General features: G+C 38.1%; 1 protein-coding gene and 1 pseudogene across 1 annotated transcript in view; both read right to left on the reverse strand.

Moving 5' to 3' along the window:
- The window catches only part of LOC140243415 (uncharacterized), a 129298-nt gene that overhangs the window by 9939 nt on the left and 102203 nt on the right, over positions 1 to 17156 (reverse strand). Inside the window, exons 112-127 of the mRNA XM_072323095.1 lie at positions 16819 to 16884; positions 15889 to 16130; positions 15287 to 15428; positions 14878 to 14919; positions 13523 to 13602; positions 12381 to 12456; positions 10636 to 10877; positions 10038 to 10179; positions 9630 to 9671; positions 9065 to 9127; positions 4380 to 4403; positions 4042 to 4206; positions 3169 to 3234; positions 1751 to 1998; positions 1041 to 1182; positions 516 to 575 (exon numbers count right to left, since the gene is read on the reverse strand). Of these exons, the coding sequence (XP_072179196.1) occupies positions 516 to 575; positions 1041 to 1182; positions 1751 to 1998; positions 3169 to 3234; positions 4042 to 4206; positions 4380 to 4403; positions 9065 to 9127; positions 9630 to 9671; positions 10038 to 10179; positions 10636 to 10877; positions 12381 to 12456; positions 13523 to 13602; positions 14878 to 14919; positions 15287 to 15428; positions 15889 to 16130; positions 16819 to 16884 (1842 nt within the window). The remainder of the gene's footprint in view (positions 1 to 515; positions 576 to 1040; positions 1183 to 1750; positions 1999 to 3168; positions 3235 to 4041; positions 4207 to 4379; positions 4404 to 9064; positions 9128 to 9629; positions 9672 to 10037; positions 10180 to 10635; positions 10878 to 12380; positions 12457 to 13522; positions 13603 to 14877; positions 14920 to 15286; positions 15429 to 15888; positions 16131 to 16818; positions 16885 to 17156) is intronic.
- Positions 5179 to 8529, reverse strand: LOC140243951 (uncharacterized; annotated as a pseudogene).

Here is a 17156-nt window from a genome sequence, read left to right on the forward strand (position 1 = left end):
AAATTGCCCTGTCCGACAAGAAAGCAAACATTATCATATTCTAAAAGGAGGATATAGTCTGGCGATGGACTAAAACACAACGATAGAATGGTTCAATGATGTTGGGGGGAAAATCGATCATTGGAATTGTCTTCCATATTCAGATTGATGTAGAAAAGTACAAGAGATGATACTGATTATTCTGGTTGTATTTGCCATCCTGCCATTTCTCAGTCATATCACCACAACCAAACAGTTAACAGGGAAGTGGGTCAATTCCATTTTCTAAGGAACAGCTTTTGTTTAAGACACTAAATTCTGTAAGAAAAATTGAACGCTTACTTATGAATTGCATGGATTTTTTTTTAAATTAAATCTTTAGATATCACTTTCAAATCATCACTTCGACTGAGCAAAATGTTAATGAGGTGGGGAGGGAATCTGCCATGCTGAATCTCGAAATTCTGGCTAATTACACTAATCAACAGAAGAGCTTTGACCAAATTTGGAAAATGAGAAGAGTTCTTCTTTATTACCTGCAGTTGTTGCCTCCGTAGGAGCTGCCGTTGTGGTAGGTGGAGCAGTAGAGGATGCCCCTAGGCGTGAGCAATCACATTTAACGGAAAAGTATAATTTTGCAGGTCAATTATGTTGACACCACTACGGTGCTAGATATAATGAGTATGAAAAAGTTGTCCCATGATTCTTATAAAAGGCGATGATAAATATACATTTAAAAAAAAATTGTCATAGATAAAGAGGTGCTGCATTATAGGGATTTCAGCGAATTGGTCTTGCTGTAGTTTCAAATAGTGTCACTTTTTTGGCTTTTGGAGGTAAAGGCTTATCTTTTGAGTCTTACTAGGTTCACGGTTTACGGAGAAATGGAATTTATAATGGAAAATGGAACATTGTTATGTCTGTAAAGATATGTATTGATTTTCTGTAGCTTTACAAACAGATCTTTTCCACCAAAATTATGTTTTCTCGAATAGCAGGAAAAAGCAAGGAAGCAGTTATGAGAGTGTGGTTAATCAAAGTATCTTTCAAATTGCACTTACCCTGGCAACCGTAGACTTCGATTTCATTCACGGAGCTAAGTGGAGCTCCAAATGTTGCTTGGATGGCCCGCACAGGACCCAATTCGGATGGAAGCCAGAGGTTCGTTGAAGCGGTGTCACTCAAAATAAATGACACTTCACCCTATGTAGATAATAAGACAAAGAGTGAACTTATGTGCCAGAAACGCAAGGTTAACAACAATATCAGCTTCCGAAAATACGAAGTTTGATAATTATCAATATGTATGAAGTTCTAATCATAGCAATAAAAAAAAAATGGGAATCATATATTCATGGTATTTGGGAGTCAAATCTTTATTTTTCTTTGCATGTTAACCTACTCATCATCACTACAAAAATGAAAGGATAAAAGATATAATGTATGCATATACACACATGAATATGTATTGTAGAGTATATATAGGCCTATATATATTGTGTATATATTATATATATATATATATATATATACATATACATATATATATGTGCATGAATATGTATTGTAGAGTTTATATTTATACACACACATACATACATATATATATTATATCATATTATTTATATATATTTACATATACATATACATAATTATTATATAAATGTATGAAGTAGACAAAACATAAACACACCACAAAAACTGGTGGGAACACCCACGAGAAGCAGTGTACTCTGAAACTGAAAGCACAGTTTGTCTGTTAAAAAATCACCTGATTATCTGAATCTCCGGATCCTGATCCTGAGAGATCACTAGATCCCGATCCCGAGTCTGCATTTTCGGTAGGAACGATAGTCCATGCATCTCCTTCGGCGCGCTTGATCCTAAATGTTACTGTTGTAATTCTACTAGCGCTGATGGCAGGTAGTTTGATTCCAGTGATAGTAGTAGGCTGACTGAAGCTGGCTTCGTATGTCAAGAGACTCACTGACTGCAATGGCTCCTGTGGCTCGTAGCATTCTGCGCAAACAAGTTAATTTGAGTACACAAGGATTGAACGTTCGGACATTGTACCAATACACTGTATTAAACAACTCGCTGTCAAACGAAGCATGTAGGGTGTGAAAAAACGAAACGGAATGTATCATCATTAGCATGGCCTGCATTAGAAAGAGACACCCCCTCCCCCTCAGATTTTTAGTGTTTACAGGTGTGATATATATAACAACAATTCAGCGCTAAGGAAAATCACTTTCTCGAAGGGATAATACAACTACCAAGTGACTGTCAAGTGATACATCACAACGATAGACAAGGCAATATGTGTTGTACTGTGTGCCCCCCCCCCAAAAAAAAAAAAAATAGAAAAATTACAACGTGACCCTCCGCAATGATAACTTCAGAAAAAGTAAATCAATCCAAAACCATTTCAGGGTATGAACTGTAACTTGTTACCCACGTCTTGCGGAAACCCCATCCGATTTGCTTCAGTGGTCAAAGAGAAATGAGATTTTTGTAGAGCATGTCAGGAATCTATTCCTTCCAAGTTCTGTCCATTGTGTTCACACACTAATATGCAGTTTCAAGAGCATCCAAGTGCTAAACTTGGAAGAATCACATCCACGACATGCTTTACAGCGACGCACATTTCTCTGTGACCACTTAACCAAATCAAATGGTTTTTTCTGCACAATAAAGGTAAGCTGTTATATTTTTAGACCCTGAAGTAGCATTCAGACATTTTAATCATATTGGAAGTTATTAATGTAAAAAGCCGATTGTTGTTGTTGTTGTTTGTTTGTTTGTTCGTTTTTGTTTTGTTTTGTTTTGTTTTTGTTTTTTTGTTTTTGTTTTGTTTTGTTTTGTTTTTTGTTTTGTTTGGGGGGGGGGGGGGACATACTGTATAGCACGGCCTCCATAAATTGCATCATTTGAATCAAGCCCCGTCAGCGACCAGTCAAAATCATGAATATCAGAGAATAATTTAATCTGCAATGATGTCACTTCTAGCAAACTAGAATGATTTTGATCCTCGCTGCATTAGTCAGGTGATTTCATTTTGAACCATCACAGAATAGTATAAACAGCATTTAATACCTCTAATCAAATATTTCTGCCACCGTACACATGGTATAATTATGGCATAACCACATTTAGCGTACAGTAGTAAGATGTAGTCATGTTCATTACCTGAAATGACAGTGGCTTCTGTTGGAGCAGCAGTTGTGGTCACTCGAATCATAGAGGTTGTCACCTCTGAAAGAGAGCAAGTTCAGTAGACAAGTCTGTTCGTGCAGGATATGATTATTTGGAATCTCTACACAAGTGCATCTCGGAGAGATATGGAAAACATGGAATTATGTTTAAGCGAGCAACGCTTATCAAAAACGCCTCCCTCATACGTATTGCAAGCTCAAGTTATCTTGATCTATCTGTCAAATCAATGAGAACAATTTGGAAGGAATCCCCTTCTGACGAAGTATATGTGGTAGTAAAGGCATTGCGTTTTAACTGGCGTCTTACTTGTGTTGCATGGTGTTTGATTAAGGAAAAAAGTGCTGCTAGTTTTGAGTTTGCGATGGGAAACTGAGATGACTTGTTTGCAGGGATCCCGACCTTGGGAACAGCCGCTCGGAGGGCATATTTTTGGTGGAAAAATTCTACTGTAATGGACTTACGACCCCATAGTATTATAAGCTTGGGAAAAGCAGTACTTTGCATGAAATTCGCAATATATTTTCTCTAAATCAAAATGAAAAAAAAACCCCAAAACACTGCAAAATACATGTACAGCCAAAAAAAGTAAAGAGGTGACATCTGTGTGTGTGTGTTTTTTTTTGTGTGTGTTTGTTTGTTTTTATCGTCTACTAGTAACCCTTTTTGAGAGTACTTCCTTTAAAGTTAGGGAATAGAACACGTAAGCGTATGCTCTTGTTCCAAATATGATATACCCGACGCGTGTGGATACCTTCTTTAATGACGTCAAGACGTTATAGATATGGTCTGCCCTCTACAGAATTAAACCATTAAACACAAATCACATTTAATTGCGTTGGGAATTACCTGGTGTTGTTGGTTGCTCTGTTGCTTCAGAGGTCTGTTTTACTGTGGCAGTCGTTGCTTTAGGAGTTACAGTTGTCTCCAAGATCTCCACCGTAGTTTGCTTCGTTGTCGGAGCAGCTGTGGTTGTTGTTGGTCGTGGCGGTCGAGTCCTGGGGCTTGTGGTTTCTGCAAAATAAATTCAACGCGAAACGTGTAGAGTTGGTTGACATTCTACGGAGAATACGCCGAGTGATGACATTGAGGAAATATCCAACTATCCGAGTTCCATTATTTATTCAGTAAACTTAAAGGATATGCCACTGCGTCACTTAATAAATGACAACTTAGTTGAGACTCACCCGACTGACCAAGAGTGGTTGTTTCTGTATAAGGTGGGAAAGATGAAAGAAATCGATGGGACCAAAGTCAAGTTCAGGAAGCTCAAATGGTAATTAGATCTATCAGGCCAAGTAGCTACTCTCTATGTGTTAAAAAAAAAGAAATCTTATGGATATCCACCAAATATTGACTATCTCACATTTAGTTTGAATGCCATGCGCGAAAGTCAAATAACTGCAATGAGAGAGAAATCTTCATGGTAAAAAGACCAAGTGAAGATCCACACTAACAGATCTGAAATTTGTTGAATGAGTTATTAGATATCAGTGTTATAAGTAAAGAAAAATTCGTAAGGATTACCATGCCAAAATATTTCGTTGAGGGGGAGGCAGGAGGCAGGAGTTTAGACGAAGAACTTTTAAACAGGTTTCTTTTTTAACAGCTGGTAATCTTAATGAATCTTTCGAATTGAATTTGGGAGAAAAATAAGAACAAGTAAAAGAAAACCGAAAAGAACTTCATTACCTGCAGTTGTTGTTCTTTCAGTTGGGGCAGCTGTTGTGGATGGAGCAGTAGGGGATGTCCCTATTGTAAGCAAGCACGTTTGAATGGAACACTATTACTAAACAGGTCAATGTTCCTGATGATATTTCAGTTAGTATATAAAGTAAGGTGCGAGGGAGGAGGGAGGGTCCTTTAATGTAATTCAAATAATGTTACTATAAACATGATTCTCCATTGATAAGGTAAATGAGATTTCAGGGTTTGGCGCCTTGCTGTGATCTTAAGACTATAAAAAAGTATTACTTTGTGAATGTTTCATGGTATTTGAACAAACTGAACCAACCGAAGACTTTTGTAAAAAAAAAAAATGTGATATTTTACCTGGCGGGGAGGTACCTCTCGTGGTTGGAGCGGGAGTGGGTCCTACGTTTTAAGGAAAAACAGAGAGGAAAAATAAATACTTAGAAACATCCTTAAGGAAATCGATCTTGTCATAGCTATAACAACTTCAAATGCTGCAAGTTCACTGATTATACAGTTCATAGCGTAGGGAGTGACAATGTGTATTATAATCTATACATGGATAAAGAATCAAATGATCAAAAATAAATTTTAGTATATTCCTTTTCTGCGTATGTAGAAGTTTTGAGGATCACGACAGACACGTTAGACAGAACTGCTTGAATTCTAATCGTGAACAAGAATTCTCTTTTCGTACTTGAAAGAACTCGTCAGCAGAATTTAACATGAAAGTGTTATTTGTGAATGTATCGCTTGACTTGCACGTACCCTGACAGCCATAGACGTCGATTTCATTGCCAAGATTAAGTGGAGCTCCAAATGTTACTTCGATAGCTCGGACAGGTCCCAGTTCGGATGGAAGCCAGAGGTTCGTTGAACCAGTGTCACTTAAAGTTAACGTTACTTCGCCCTATGAAAAGAAAAAAAAATAAAATAAGTGATGAGTAATAATTCATATTTGATGGGTGGACGAAGCAACAGTATTATTCACAAAATGCGAAAGCAAACATGGAAATTCTATTATCTACCACATGCAGTTCCATGAAAAGGGTCATGTATGTTTCCAAAAGGAAAACAAAGTATCAATATGATGAACCAGAGTAGATAATCTCTAGAAAAGATATAATTAGGAGAAATACACCGAAAATCAGAATCACAATCAAAATCAGAATATCTGATCTTGTTAACCCTTTCTCTGTAGTGCATGGACAATGGATAGCGTATAAAACGCTTTAGGGTTGGCTGTGCAAATCAGCATTCAAAACACGTGGACTGTCTTTTTTTCCTTGCATTGCGTCTTGATACAAAAATAGTAGCAAAGCATGTTCTATGTAGAAAAATGAGATACTTGTGTGTCGAGGATCTACCTGATTCTCTGACTCTCCTGACCCTGAACCGGAGAGGTCACCAGATCCTGAGTCTGCACTTTGGGCATTAAGAGTAATCCATTCATCTCCTTCGGCGCGCTTGATTCTGAATACTACTGTAGTCGTTGTACTAGCGCTGGTGGCAGGTAGTTTGATTGCGGTGATAGTGGTAGGCTGACTGAAGCTGGCTTCGTATGTCAAGGGACTTATTGATTGCAATGGCTCCTGTGGCTCGTAGCATTCTGCAAGTAAATTTAAAATACCAATTATTGCTAGAGATTTTGTTTCAGTGATAAACTCCACACCGAACGAAAAAAAATGTTATCATTATGTACGTAGTTATATGGACGATACGCAACCTTTCATTTAGTTCACTTCAGTTCAGTTTATTCTATTTTAGCACAGAACCTGATTCAGCCAATGGCTGTTCTTCAGCTGATTCTTCAGCTACTTCAGCATGTATTAGTTACATGACTTGGATTATGATGAAGAGATTCGCCTTTTCACAGGTGTAATTCATAAGGTATTTAGTGAAAAATGAAAAGCATTGTATAGAAGGGATATTACAACTCCCGATTTAATTTGACGTGCTATATTGTAGCAACAGACAAAGCAATATGTTATATTGTATGATCGACATATAAAATGGATATCATTTCATTCAAGCCCAGTCAGCAGCCAGTCAAATTGTGGAATATCAGTGAATGACATAACACGAAATTATGTCACTACTAGCAAAATAATGATTATGTTCCTCCCTGCGTTAGTCAAGTAAAAAGCATTATGAACCATCATCGACCATCGGGCCCTATTCATGCAGACCAATGACATATCTTTAAGCAAATATTTCTGCCGCCGTATATATAGATAAACACAATAATGCGCGGGACTATGGTAAGACATGTTCATTACCCGGAATAACAGTCGGTTCTGTTGGAGCAGCAGTTGTGGTCACTCGAATCATAGAGGTTGTCACCTCTGAAAGAGAGCAAGTACAGTAGACAAACGTGTTTGGGCAGGACATGATAGTAGATCTCTACACAAGTGTACAACAGCATCTACAATAATATTGAAGGAGGGATCGTGATTATGTTTAAGTGAGCCGCATTGCCTAAAACCCTTTCCCCGTGTATTGTTAGCTCTATCTTAATCTACCAATCAAATCAATGAAAATGATCTTTAAAAGAATCTTTAAAAATGATTTGAGTTTGGCGACAGGTACCTGACGGAGATGACATCAGCACAGGGATGCCAACCTTGCAAACAATCTTTCAGACGGCATATTTTTGGTGGAAAGAATTTTTGGCTATTAACCTTCCTGCAATGGACATGTATAGTAATATTTGGGTGAAACAGCATTTTGTACGAAACCTGCATTGCATTAAAAAAATACTACAAAATGTTGCTAAAAGTAATAGTTGGCACCTCTGTGTGTGTGTGTGTGTGTGTGTGCGCGCGCGCTTTCGTCTAATCCTTGCTGAGACTGCCTATAGATTCAGGAATAAAACGCGTATATAGAGTGTGGACATGGATTACATGCGTGTGATCTTGTTACTATTGGGATAACCCTATGTGTGTACCTTCTTATACAGATTCTTCTGACGTCAAGACGTTAGAAATTGCCCTTAACAGAATTGAACTACACGAATTACATTATATCGCTTGGAGAACTACCTGATGTTGTTGGTTGTTCTGTTGCTTCAGAGGTATATTTTACTGTGGCAGTTGTTGCTTCGGGAGTTGCAGTTGTCTCCAAGATCTCCACCGTAGTATGCTTCGTTGTAGGAGCAGCTGTGGTTGTTGTTGGTCGCGGCGGTTGAGTCCTGGGGGTTGTGGTTTCTGCAAAATAAATGAACGTGAAACATGTATAGCTGGTTGACATTCTTGGGAGAATGCGCTGAGTGATGACAATGAGAAATATCCAACTACTACAGTATCCGAATTCCATTATACATTCAGGAAACTTAAAGGACATGCTACTGCGCCAGGAAATAAATGACAACGTAGTTGAGACTTATCCGACTGACCAAGAGTGGTTGTTTCTGTATATGTTGGAAAGATGATAGAAATAGATGGGACAGAAAGTCAAGTTTAGGAAGCTAAAATGGCGGCCAAGTAGCTACTTTCTGTGTCTTAATAAAGAAGATTATTCATGTTGTTATTTTGGCGGTACATGTTCACAACAATGCACGAAATTGTCATCCTCACTATAAGTCAGTTTTGAACATGTATATTATTTTCAAATAAATTCCACACTTAGTAGGCCTACCAGAGACATAGCTAGGGACGAAATCATGCTGTGTTCACGGAAGGTAGTGTCATGTGAAAAAAAAATCCTCTGTTTCACAGGCGGGTGAATTATGGACACGATCGACGATTTAGACTTGCATGGGACTAAATCACTGCAATGTTCGGTTCACCCAGGAAGAAAAATTCGAGCATAAATGATGGGCGGTAAGATACCGATTGATGCAGAGATTTTATAGAGGAGGGTTCTGGATATGCAGAAAATGTTTACTATCCCACATTTCGTCTGACTACTCTGCCTGAAAGCCAAATAAGTGAAAGAAGAGAGAGAGAGAGAGAGAAAGAAATTAATAAAAACGAAAATCTCTACGGAAGTGAGCCTTTTACTCTTCCGTATATGAGTTGAAGATCAGAAAATTAGTCAAATGAGCTATTTGATATCTGATTGATAAGAAAAGTTCTTAAGAAAACTATGGCAAAATTTGAAGATTTGGGTTATCTTTTTGCCTAACTTTTGAACGAAATGTGGGGGGGGGGCGAAAAAATGACAATGCCATCTTTATTACCTGCAGCAGTTGTTCCTTCAGTAGGAGCAGCCGTTGTTGTTAAGGGAGCAGTAGGAGATGTCCCTATTGTAAGCAGGCACATTATAAATAGAACACTTTTACTTTACAGGTCAATGTTCCTGATGATATTTCTGTTAACCCTATTAAGCCCAAGCTATTTTGACCCCTCCCAGGCCTAAGGGGGGGGGGGGGGGGGGAGGGCACATTGTGCCCACCCTGTATATCTTTTTTTATTATTTGATGTATCATCGTCATATATGGCACATGGGTAGAGTAACTCGTACTCTACATGACCGTATATTTGAATTTTCTGAAGGTCACCCATGGAGAGCTCTATTTGCCAAAATATAAAGAAATACGTAGGAAATATGCTAAAAACATGATTTTTCTGTATAATTTCTTTATCTCCATTACATATAGACCAATCATTTTCATATTTGCCACAAATGACAAGCACGCGTGTAATCTTATTGTTTGTTATGGTTGAAATTTCTCAAATTTTTCATGGTATTTGAACAAACTGAACGAACCGAAGACTTTTGTTAAAAAAAATGTGATATTTTACCTGGCGGGGAGGTACCTCTCGTGGTTGGAGCGGGAGTGGGTCCTACGTTTTAAGGAAAAACAGAGAAGAAAAATAAAGACTTAGAAACATCCTTATGGAAATCGATCTTGTCATAGCTATAACAACTTCAAATGCTGCAAGTTCACTGATTATACAGTTCATAGCGTAGGGAGTGACAATGTGTATTATAATCTATACATGGATAAAGAATCAAATGATCAAAAATAAATTTTAGTATATTCCTTTTCTGCGTATCTAGAAGTTTTGAGGATCACGACAGACACGTTAGACAGAACTGCTTGAATTCTAATCGTGAACAAGAATTCTCTTTTCGTACTTGAAAGAACTCGTCAGCAGAATTTAACATGAAAGTGTTATTTGTGAATGTATCGCTTGACTTGCACGTACCCTGACAGCCATAGACGTCGATTTCATTGCCAAGATTAAGTGGAGCTCCAAATGTTACTTCGATAGCTCGGACAGGTCCCAGTTCGGATGGAAGCCAGAGGTTCGTTGAACCAGTGTCACTTAAAGTTAACGTTACTTCGCCCTATGAAAAGAAAAAAAAAATAGAATAAGTGATGAGTAATAATTCATATTTGATGGGTGGACGAAGCAACAGTATTATTCACAAAATGCGAAAGCAAACATGGAAATTCTATTATCTACCACATGCAGTTCCATGAAAAGGGTCATGTGTGTTTCCAAAAGGAAAACAAAGTATCAATATGATGAACCAGAGTAGATAATCTCTAGAAAAGATATAATTAGGAGAAATACACCGAAAATCAGAATCACAATCAAAATCAGAATATCTGATCTTGTTAACCCTTTCTCTGTAGTGCATGGACAATGGATAGCGTATAAAACGCTTTAGGGTTGGCTGTGCAAATCAGCATTCAAAACACGTGGACAGTCTTTTTTTCCTTGCATAGCGTCTTGATACAAATAGTAGCAAAGCATGTTCTATGTAGAAAAATGAGATACTTGTGTGTCGAGGATCTACCTGATTCTCTGACTCTCCTGACCCTGAACCGGAGAGGTCACCAGATCCTGAGTCTGCACTTTGGGCATTAAGAGTAATCCATTCATCTCCTTCGGCGCGCTTGATTCTGAATACTACTGTAGTCGTTGTACTAGCGCTGGTGGCAGGTAGTTTGATTGCGGTGATAGTGGTAGGCTGACTGAAGCTGGCTTCGTATGTCAAGGGACTTATTGATTGCAATGGCTCCTGTGGCTCGTAGCATTCTGCAAGTAAATTTAAAATACCAATTATTGCTAGAGATTTTGTTTCAGTGATAAACTCCATACCGAACGAAAAAAAAATGTTATCATTATGTACGTAGTTATATGGACGATACGCAACCTTTCATTTTAGTTCACTTCAGTTCAGTTTATTCTATTTTAGCACAGAACCTGATTCAGCCAATGGCTGTTCTTCAGCTGGTTCTTCAGCTACTTCAGCATGTATTAGTTACATGACGTGGATTATGATGAAGAGATTCGCATTTTCACAGGTGTAATTCATTAGGTATTTAGTGAAAAATGAAAAGCATTGTATAGAAGGGATATTACAACTCCCGATTTAATTTGACGTGCTATATTGTAGCAACAGACAAAGCAATATGTTATATTGTATGATCGACATGTAAAATGGATATCATTTCATTCAAGCCCAGTCAGCAGCCAGTCAAATTGTGGAATATCAGTGAATGACATAACACGAAATTATGTCACTACTAGCAAAATAATGATTATGTTCCTCCCTGCGTTAGTCAAGTAAAAAGCATTATGAACCATCATCGACCATCGGGCCCTATTCATGCAGACCAATGACATATCTTTAAGCAAATATTTCTGCCGCCGTATATATAGATAAGCACAATAATGCGCGGGACTATGGTAAGACATGTTCATTACCTGGAATAACAGTCGGTTCTGTTGGAGCAGCAGTTGTGGTCACTCGAATCATAGAGGTTGTCACCTCTGAAAGAGAGCAAGTACAGTAGACAAACGTGTTTGGGCAGGACATGATAGTAGGAATCTCTACACAAGTGTACAACAGCATCTACAATAATATTGAAGGAGGGATCGTGATTATGTTTAAGTGAGCCGCATTGCCTAAAACCCTTTCCCCGTGTATTGTTAGCTCTATCTTAATGTACCAATCAAATCAATGAAAATGATCTTTAAAAGAATCTTTAAAAATGATTTGAGTTTGGCGACAGGTACCTGACGGAGATGACATCAGCACAGGGATGCCAACCTTGCAAACAATCTTTCAGACGGCATATTTTTGGTGGAAAGAATTTTTGGCTATTAACCTTCCTGCAATGGACATGTATAGTAATTAGGAAGAAAGATTTGCGGTGACACCATGTGATGACACCAGGAGTGATGTATAGTAATATTTGGGTGAAACAGCATTTTGTACGAAACCTGCATTGCATAAAAAAAAAAAAATACTACAAAATGTTGCTAAAAGTAATAGTTGGCACCTCTGTGTGTATGTGTGTGTGTGTGTGTGCGCGCGCTTGCTTTCGTCTAATCCTTGCTGAGACTGCCTATAGATTCAGGAATAAAACGTGTATATAGAGTGCGGACATGGAGTACATGCGTGTGATCTTGTTACTATTGGGATAACCCTATGTGTGTACCTTCTTATACAGATTCTTCTGACGTCAAGACGTTAGAAATTGCCCTTAACAGAATTGAACTACACGAATTACATTATATCGCTTGGAGAATTACCTGGTGTTGTTGGTTGTTCTGTTGCTTCAGAGGTATATTTTACTGTGGCAGTTGTTGCTTCGGGAGTTGCAGTTGTCTCCAAGATCTCCACCGTAGTATGCTTCGTTGTAGGAGCAGCTGTGGTTGTTGTTGGTCGCGGCGGTTGAGTCCTGGGGGTTGTGGTTTCTGCAAAATAAATGAACGTGAAGCATGTATAGCTGGTTGACATTCTTGGGAGAATGCGCTGAGTGATGACAATGAGAAATATCCAACTACTAGTATCCGAATTCCATTATACATTCAGGAAACTTAAAGGACATGCTACTGCGCCAGGAAATAAATGACAACGTAGTTGAGACTTATCCAACTGACCAAGAGTGGTTGTTTCTGTATATGTTGGAAAGATGATAGAAATAGATGGGACAGAAAGTCAAGTTTAGGAAGCTCAAATGGCGGCCAAGTAGCTACTTTCTGTGTCTTAATAAAGAAGATTATTCATGTTGTTATTTTGGAGGTACATGTTCACAACAATGCACGAAATTGTCATCCTCACTATAAGTCAGTTTTGTACAGGTATATTATTTTGAAATAAATTCCACACTTAGTAGGCCTACCAGAGACATAGCTAGGGACGAAATCATGCTGTGTTCACGGAAGGTAGTGTCATGCGAAAAAAAAAATCCTCTGTTTCACAGGCGGGTGAATTATGGACACGATCGACGATTTAGACTTGCATGGGACTAGATCACTGCAATGTTCGGTTCACCCAGGAAGAACAATTCGAGCATAAATGATGGGCGGTAAGATACCGATTGATGCAGAGATTTTATAGAGGAGGGTTCTGGATATGCAAAAAAATGTTTACTATCCCACATTTCGTCTGACTACTCTGCCTGAAAGCCAAATAAGTGAAAGAAGAGAGAGAGAGAGAGAGAGAAAGAGAGAGAGAGAAAGAAATTAATAAAAACGAAAATCTCTACGGAAGTGAGCCTTTTACTCTTCCGTATATGAATTGAAGATTAGAAAATTAGTCAAATGAGCTATTTGATATCTGATTGATAAGAAAAGTTCTTAAGAAAACTATGCCAAAATTTGAAGATTTGGGTTATCTTTTTGCCTAACTTTCCAACGAAATGTGGGGGGGGGGGGGACAAAAAAATGACAATGCCATCTTTATTACCTGCAGCAGTTGTTCCTTCAGTAGGAGCAGCCGTTGTTGTTAAGGGAGCAGTAGGAGATGTCCCTATTGTAAGCAGGCACATTATAAATAGAACACTTTTACTTTACAGGTCAATGCTCCTGATGATATTTCTGTTAACCTATTAAGCCCAAGCTATTTTGACCCCTCCCAGGCCTAAGGGGGGGGGGGGGGGGGGAGGGCACATTGTGCCCACCCTGTATAACTTTTTTTATTATTTGATGTATCATCGTCATAATATGGCACATGGGTAGAGTAACTCGTACTCTACATGACCGTATATTTGAATTTTCTGAAGGTCACCCATGGAGGGCTCTATTTGCCAAAATATAAAGAAATACATAGGAAATATGCTAAAAACATGATTTTTCTGTATAATTTCTTTATCTCCATTACATATAGACCAATCATTTTCATATTTGCCACAAATGATAAGCACGTGTATAATCTTATTGTTTGTTATGGTTGAAATTTCTCAAGGTCACAACATGGGGACACTATTCATATCAACATAGTGACACATTATGAGACTTGAGATGAAATGTTTGGGATTGGTACATGTATAGTTATAACATTTCATATTTGCATAATAGTAGAATTTTGAGATTGCAAATTGATAATGTGATAAACTAATGATATTAGAGGCATAACTTGGGTGAAGGAATCAAAATCACTCAAAATAGAAGGGCAGTCTTTAGAAAATATTATTGTTTTCAATTATCTCTATTATATTTATTGTTTTATCCCTTTGTCACATAAAAACAAAGGAAATTATAAGAAAAGCTTTCCGGGACCATAATTACTTCAAATTTTGCTCCTTCAACAAATTTCAGCCAAGAAACACCCATTTCATACACTGTAATGCTGTTAAATGAAAGGGGAACAGAAAAAAGATGCAAAATCTGACTAACATGGTTGTCAGTCAGTTTATGGTTGCCATGGCAACCAGCAAAATCAAATATAACTAAATCATAACAAAATGTTTGCAATAAGATTTTAGGAAAAGTCACCAAATTTGGTTGAAATAGGATTAAGGGCGAAGGAGTGGCAAATGAAAATCTGGTAGGAGGGCACAATGTGCACCCCCTTGAGCTTTATAAGGTTAAAGTATAATTGTAAAGTAAGGTACGAGGGAGGAGGGAGGGTCCTTAATGTAATTCAAATAATGTTACCATAAACATGATTCTCCATTGATAAGGTAAATGAGATTGCAGCTTTTGGCGCCTTGCTGTGATCTAAAGATTATAAAAACAAAGTATTACTTTGTGAATGTTTCATGGCATTTGAACAAACTGAACAAACAAAAATATGATATGTTACCTGGCGGGGAGGTAACTCTCGTGGTTGGAGCCGGAGTGGGTCCTACGTTTAAAAGATGAAGAGAGGAAAAAGATCAATACAATGGAACCTTGTTAAGGAAATCGATCTTGTCATAGCTAACAACTGGAAATGCTGCAAATTCGGTGATTATACAGTTCATAGTGCACGGAGTGAATGCATTGTGTCTTATAATGTATACAGGGTTGAAAAATCAAATGATCTAAAATAAATCGTTGTATATTCCTTTTCTGCGTATCTAGAAGTTTTGAAGATCACGGCAGACACGTTAGACAGAACTGCTTGAATTCTAATCGTGAACAAGAATTCTCATTTCGTACTTGAAAGAACTCGTCGGCAGAATTTAACATGAAAGTGTTGTTTGTGAATGTATCGCTTGACTTGCACGTACCCTGACAGCCATAGACGTCAATTTCATTTCCCAGATTAAGTGGAGCTCCAAATGTTACTTCGATAGCTCGGACAGGTCCCAGTTCGGATGGAAGCCAGAGGTTTGTTGAAGCAGTGTCACTTAAAGCTAGCGTTACTTCGCCCTATGAAAAGAAAAACAAATGATAAGTGATGAATAAAAATCTATGTATGATAGATGGACGAAGCAACAGTATCATTCACAAAATGCGAATGCAAACATGGAAATTCTATTATCTAGCACATGCAATTCCATGAAAAGGGTCATGTATGTTTTCCAAAGAAAGAAAAAAAGTATCAATATGATGAATGAGAGTAGATGATCTCTAGAAAACTTATAATTAGGACAAGTACACCGAATATCTGATCTTGTTAACCCTTTCTCTGTTGTGCATGGACATTGGATAGCGTATGAAATGCTTTAGGGTTGGCTGTGCAAATCATCATTCAAAACACACAAAGGGTTAAGCATTAGATACAGGTGGACTTTCTTTTTTTTTTCCTTGCATAACGTCTTGATACAAGTAGTAGCAAAGCATGTTCTATGTAGAAAAGGGGGATACGTCTTGTGTGTCGAGGATCTACCTGATTCTCTGACTCTCCTGACCCTGAACCGGAGAGGTCACCAGATCCTGAGTCTGCGCTTTGGGCGTTAAGAGTAATCCATTCATCTCCTTCGGCGCGCTTGATTCTGAATACTACTGTAGTCGTTGTACTAGCGCTAGTGGCAGGTAGTTTAATTCCAGTGATAGTTGTAGGCTGACTGAAGCTGGCTTCGTATGTCAAGGGACTTATTGATTGCAATGGCTCCTGTGGCTCGTAGCATTCTGCAAGATCAAGTAAATTAAAAATATCAATTATTGCTACAGATGTTGTTTTAGTAATAAACTCCCTACCGAACGAAAAATAAATCACATACAATACGATTATGTACGTAGTTATGGACGATACGGAACCTTTCATTCAGTTCAGTTCAGTTCAGTTCAGTTTATTCTATATTAGCATGGAACCTGCTTCAGCCAATGGCTGTTCTTCAGCTGGTTCTTCAGCTTCTTCAGTATGCATTATTCACATGGCTTGGATTATGATGAAGAGATTCGCCTTTTTACAGGTGTAATTCATTCATCAGGCATTTAGTGAAAAATGAAAAACATTGCATAGAAGGGATATTACAACTCCCGATTTAATTTGACGTGCTATATTGTAGCGACAGACAAGGCAATATGTTATATTGTATGATCGACATATAAAATGCACATCATTCCATTCAAGCCCTGTCAGCAGCCAGTCAAATTGTGGAATATCAGTGAATGATATAACACGAAATTATGTCATTACTAGCAAAATAATGATTATGTTCCTCGCTGCGTTAGTCAAGTAAAAGCATTATGCACCATCACCGACCAGCGGGCCCTTTTCATGTAGAGTAACGATATATCTTTAAGCAAATATTTCTGCCGCCGTATATCGATAAACACAATAATGCGCAGGACTATGGTAAGACATGTTCATTACCCGGAACAACAGTCGGTTCTGTTGGAGCAGCAGTTGTGGTCACTCGAATCATAGAGGTTGTCACCTCTGAAAGAGAGCAAGTTCAGTAGACAAGTGCGTTCGTGGAGGACATGATAGTAGGAATCTCTACAGAAGTGCATCTACAATGATATTGTAGGAAAGATCTGGATTACATGGGGTTATGTTAAAGTCAGCCGCAAAGCCCAAAACGCCCTCCCCATGTACTCTAAGCTCTATCTCAATCTATCAATCAAAAAAATTGAAAACAATTTGGGAAGAATCGTTAAAATGATACTAGTTTTGAGTTTGGCGACGGGTACCTGACGGAGATGACGTCA

This window comes from Diadema setosum, chromosome 20, assembly GCF_964275005.1.
Source record: "Diadema setosum chromosome 20, eeDiaSeto1, whole genome shotgun sequence".
NCBI lineage: Eukaryota > Metazoa > Echinodermata > Echinoidea > Diadematoida > Diadematidae > Diadema > Diadema setosum.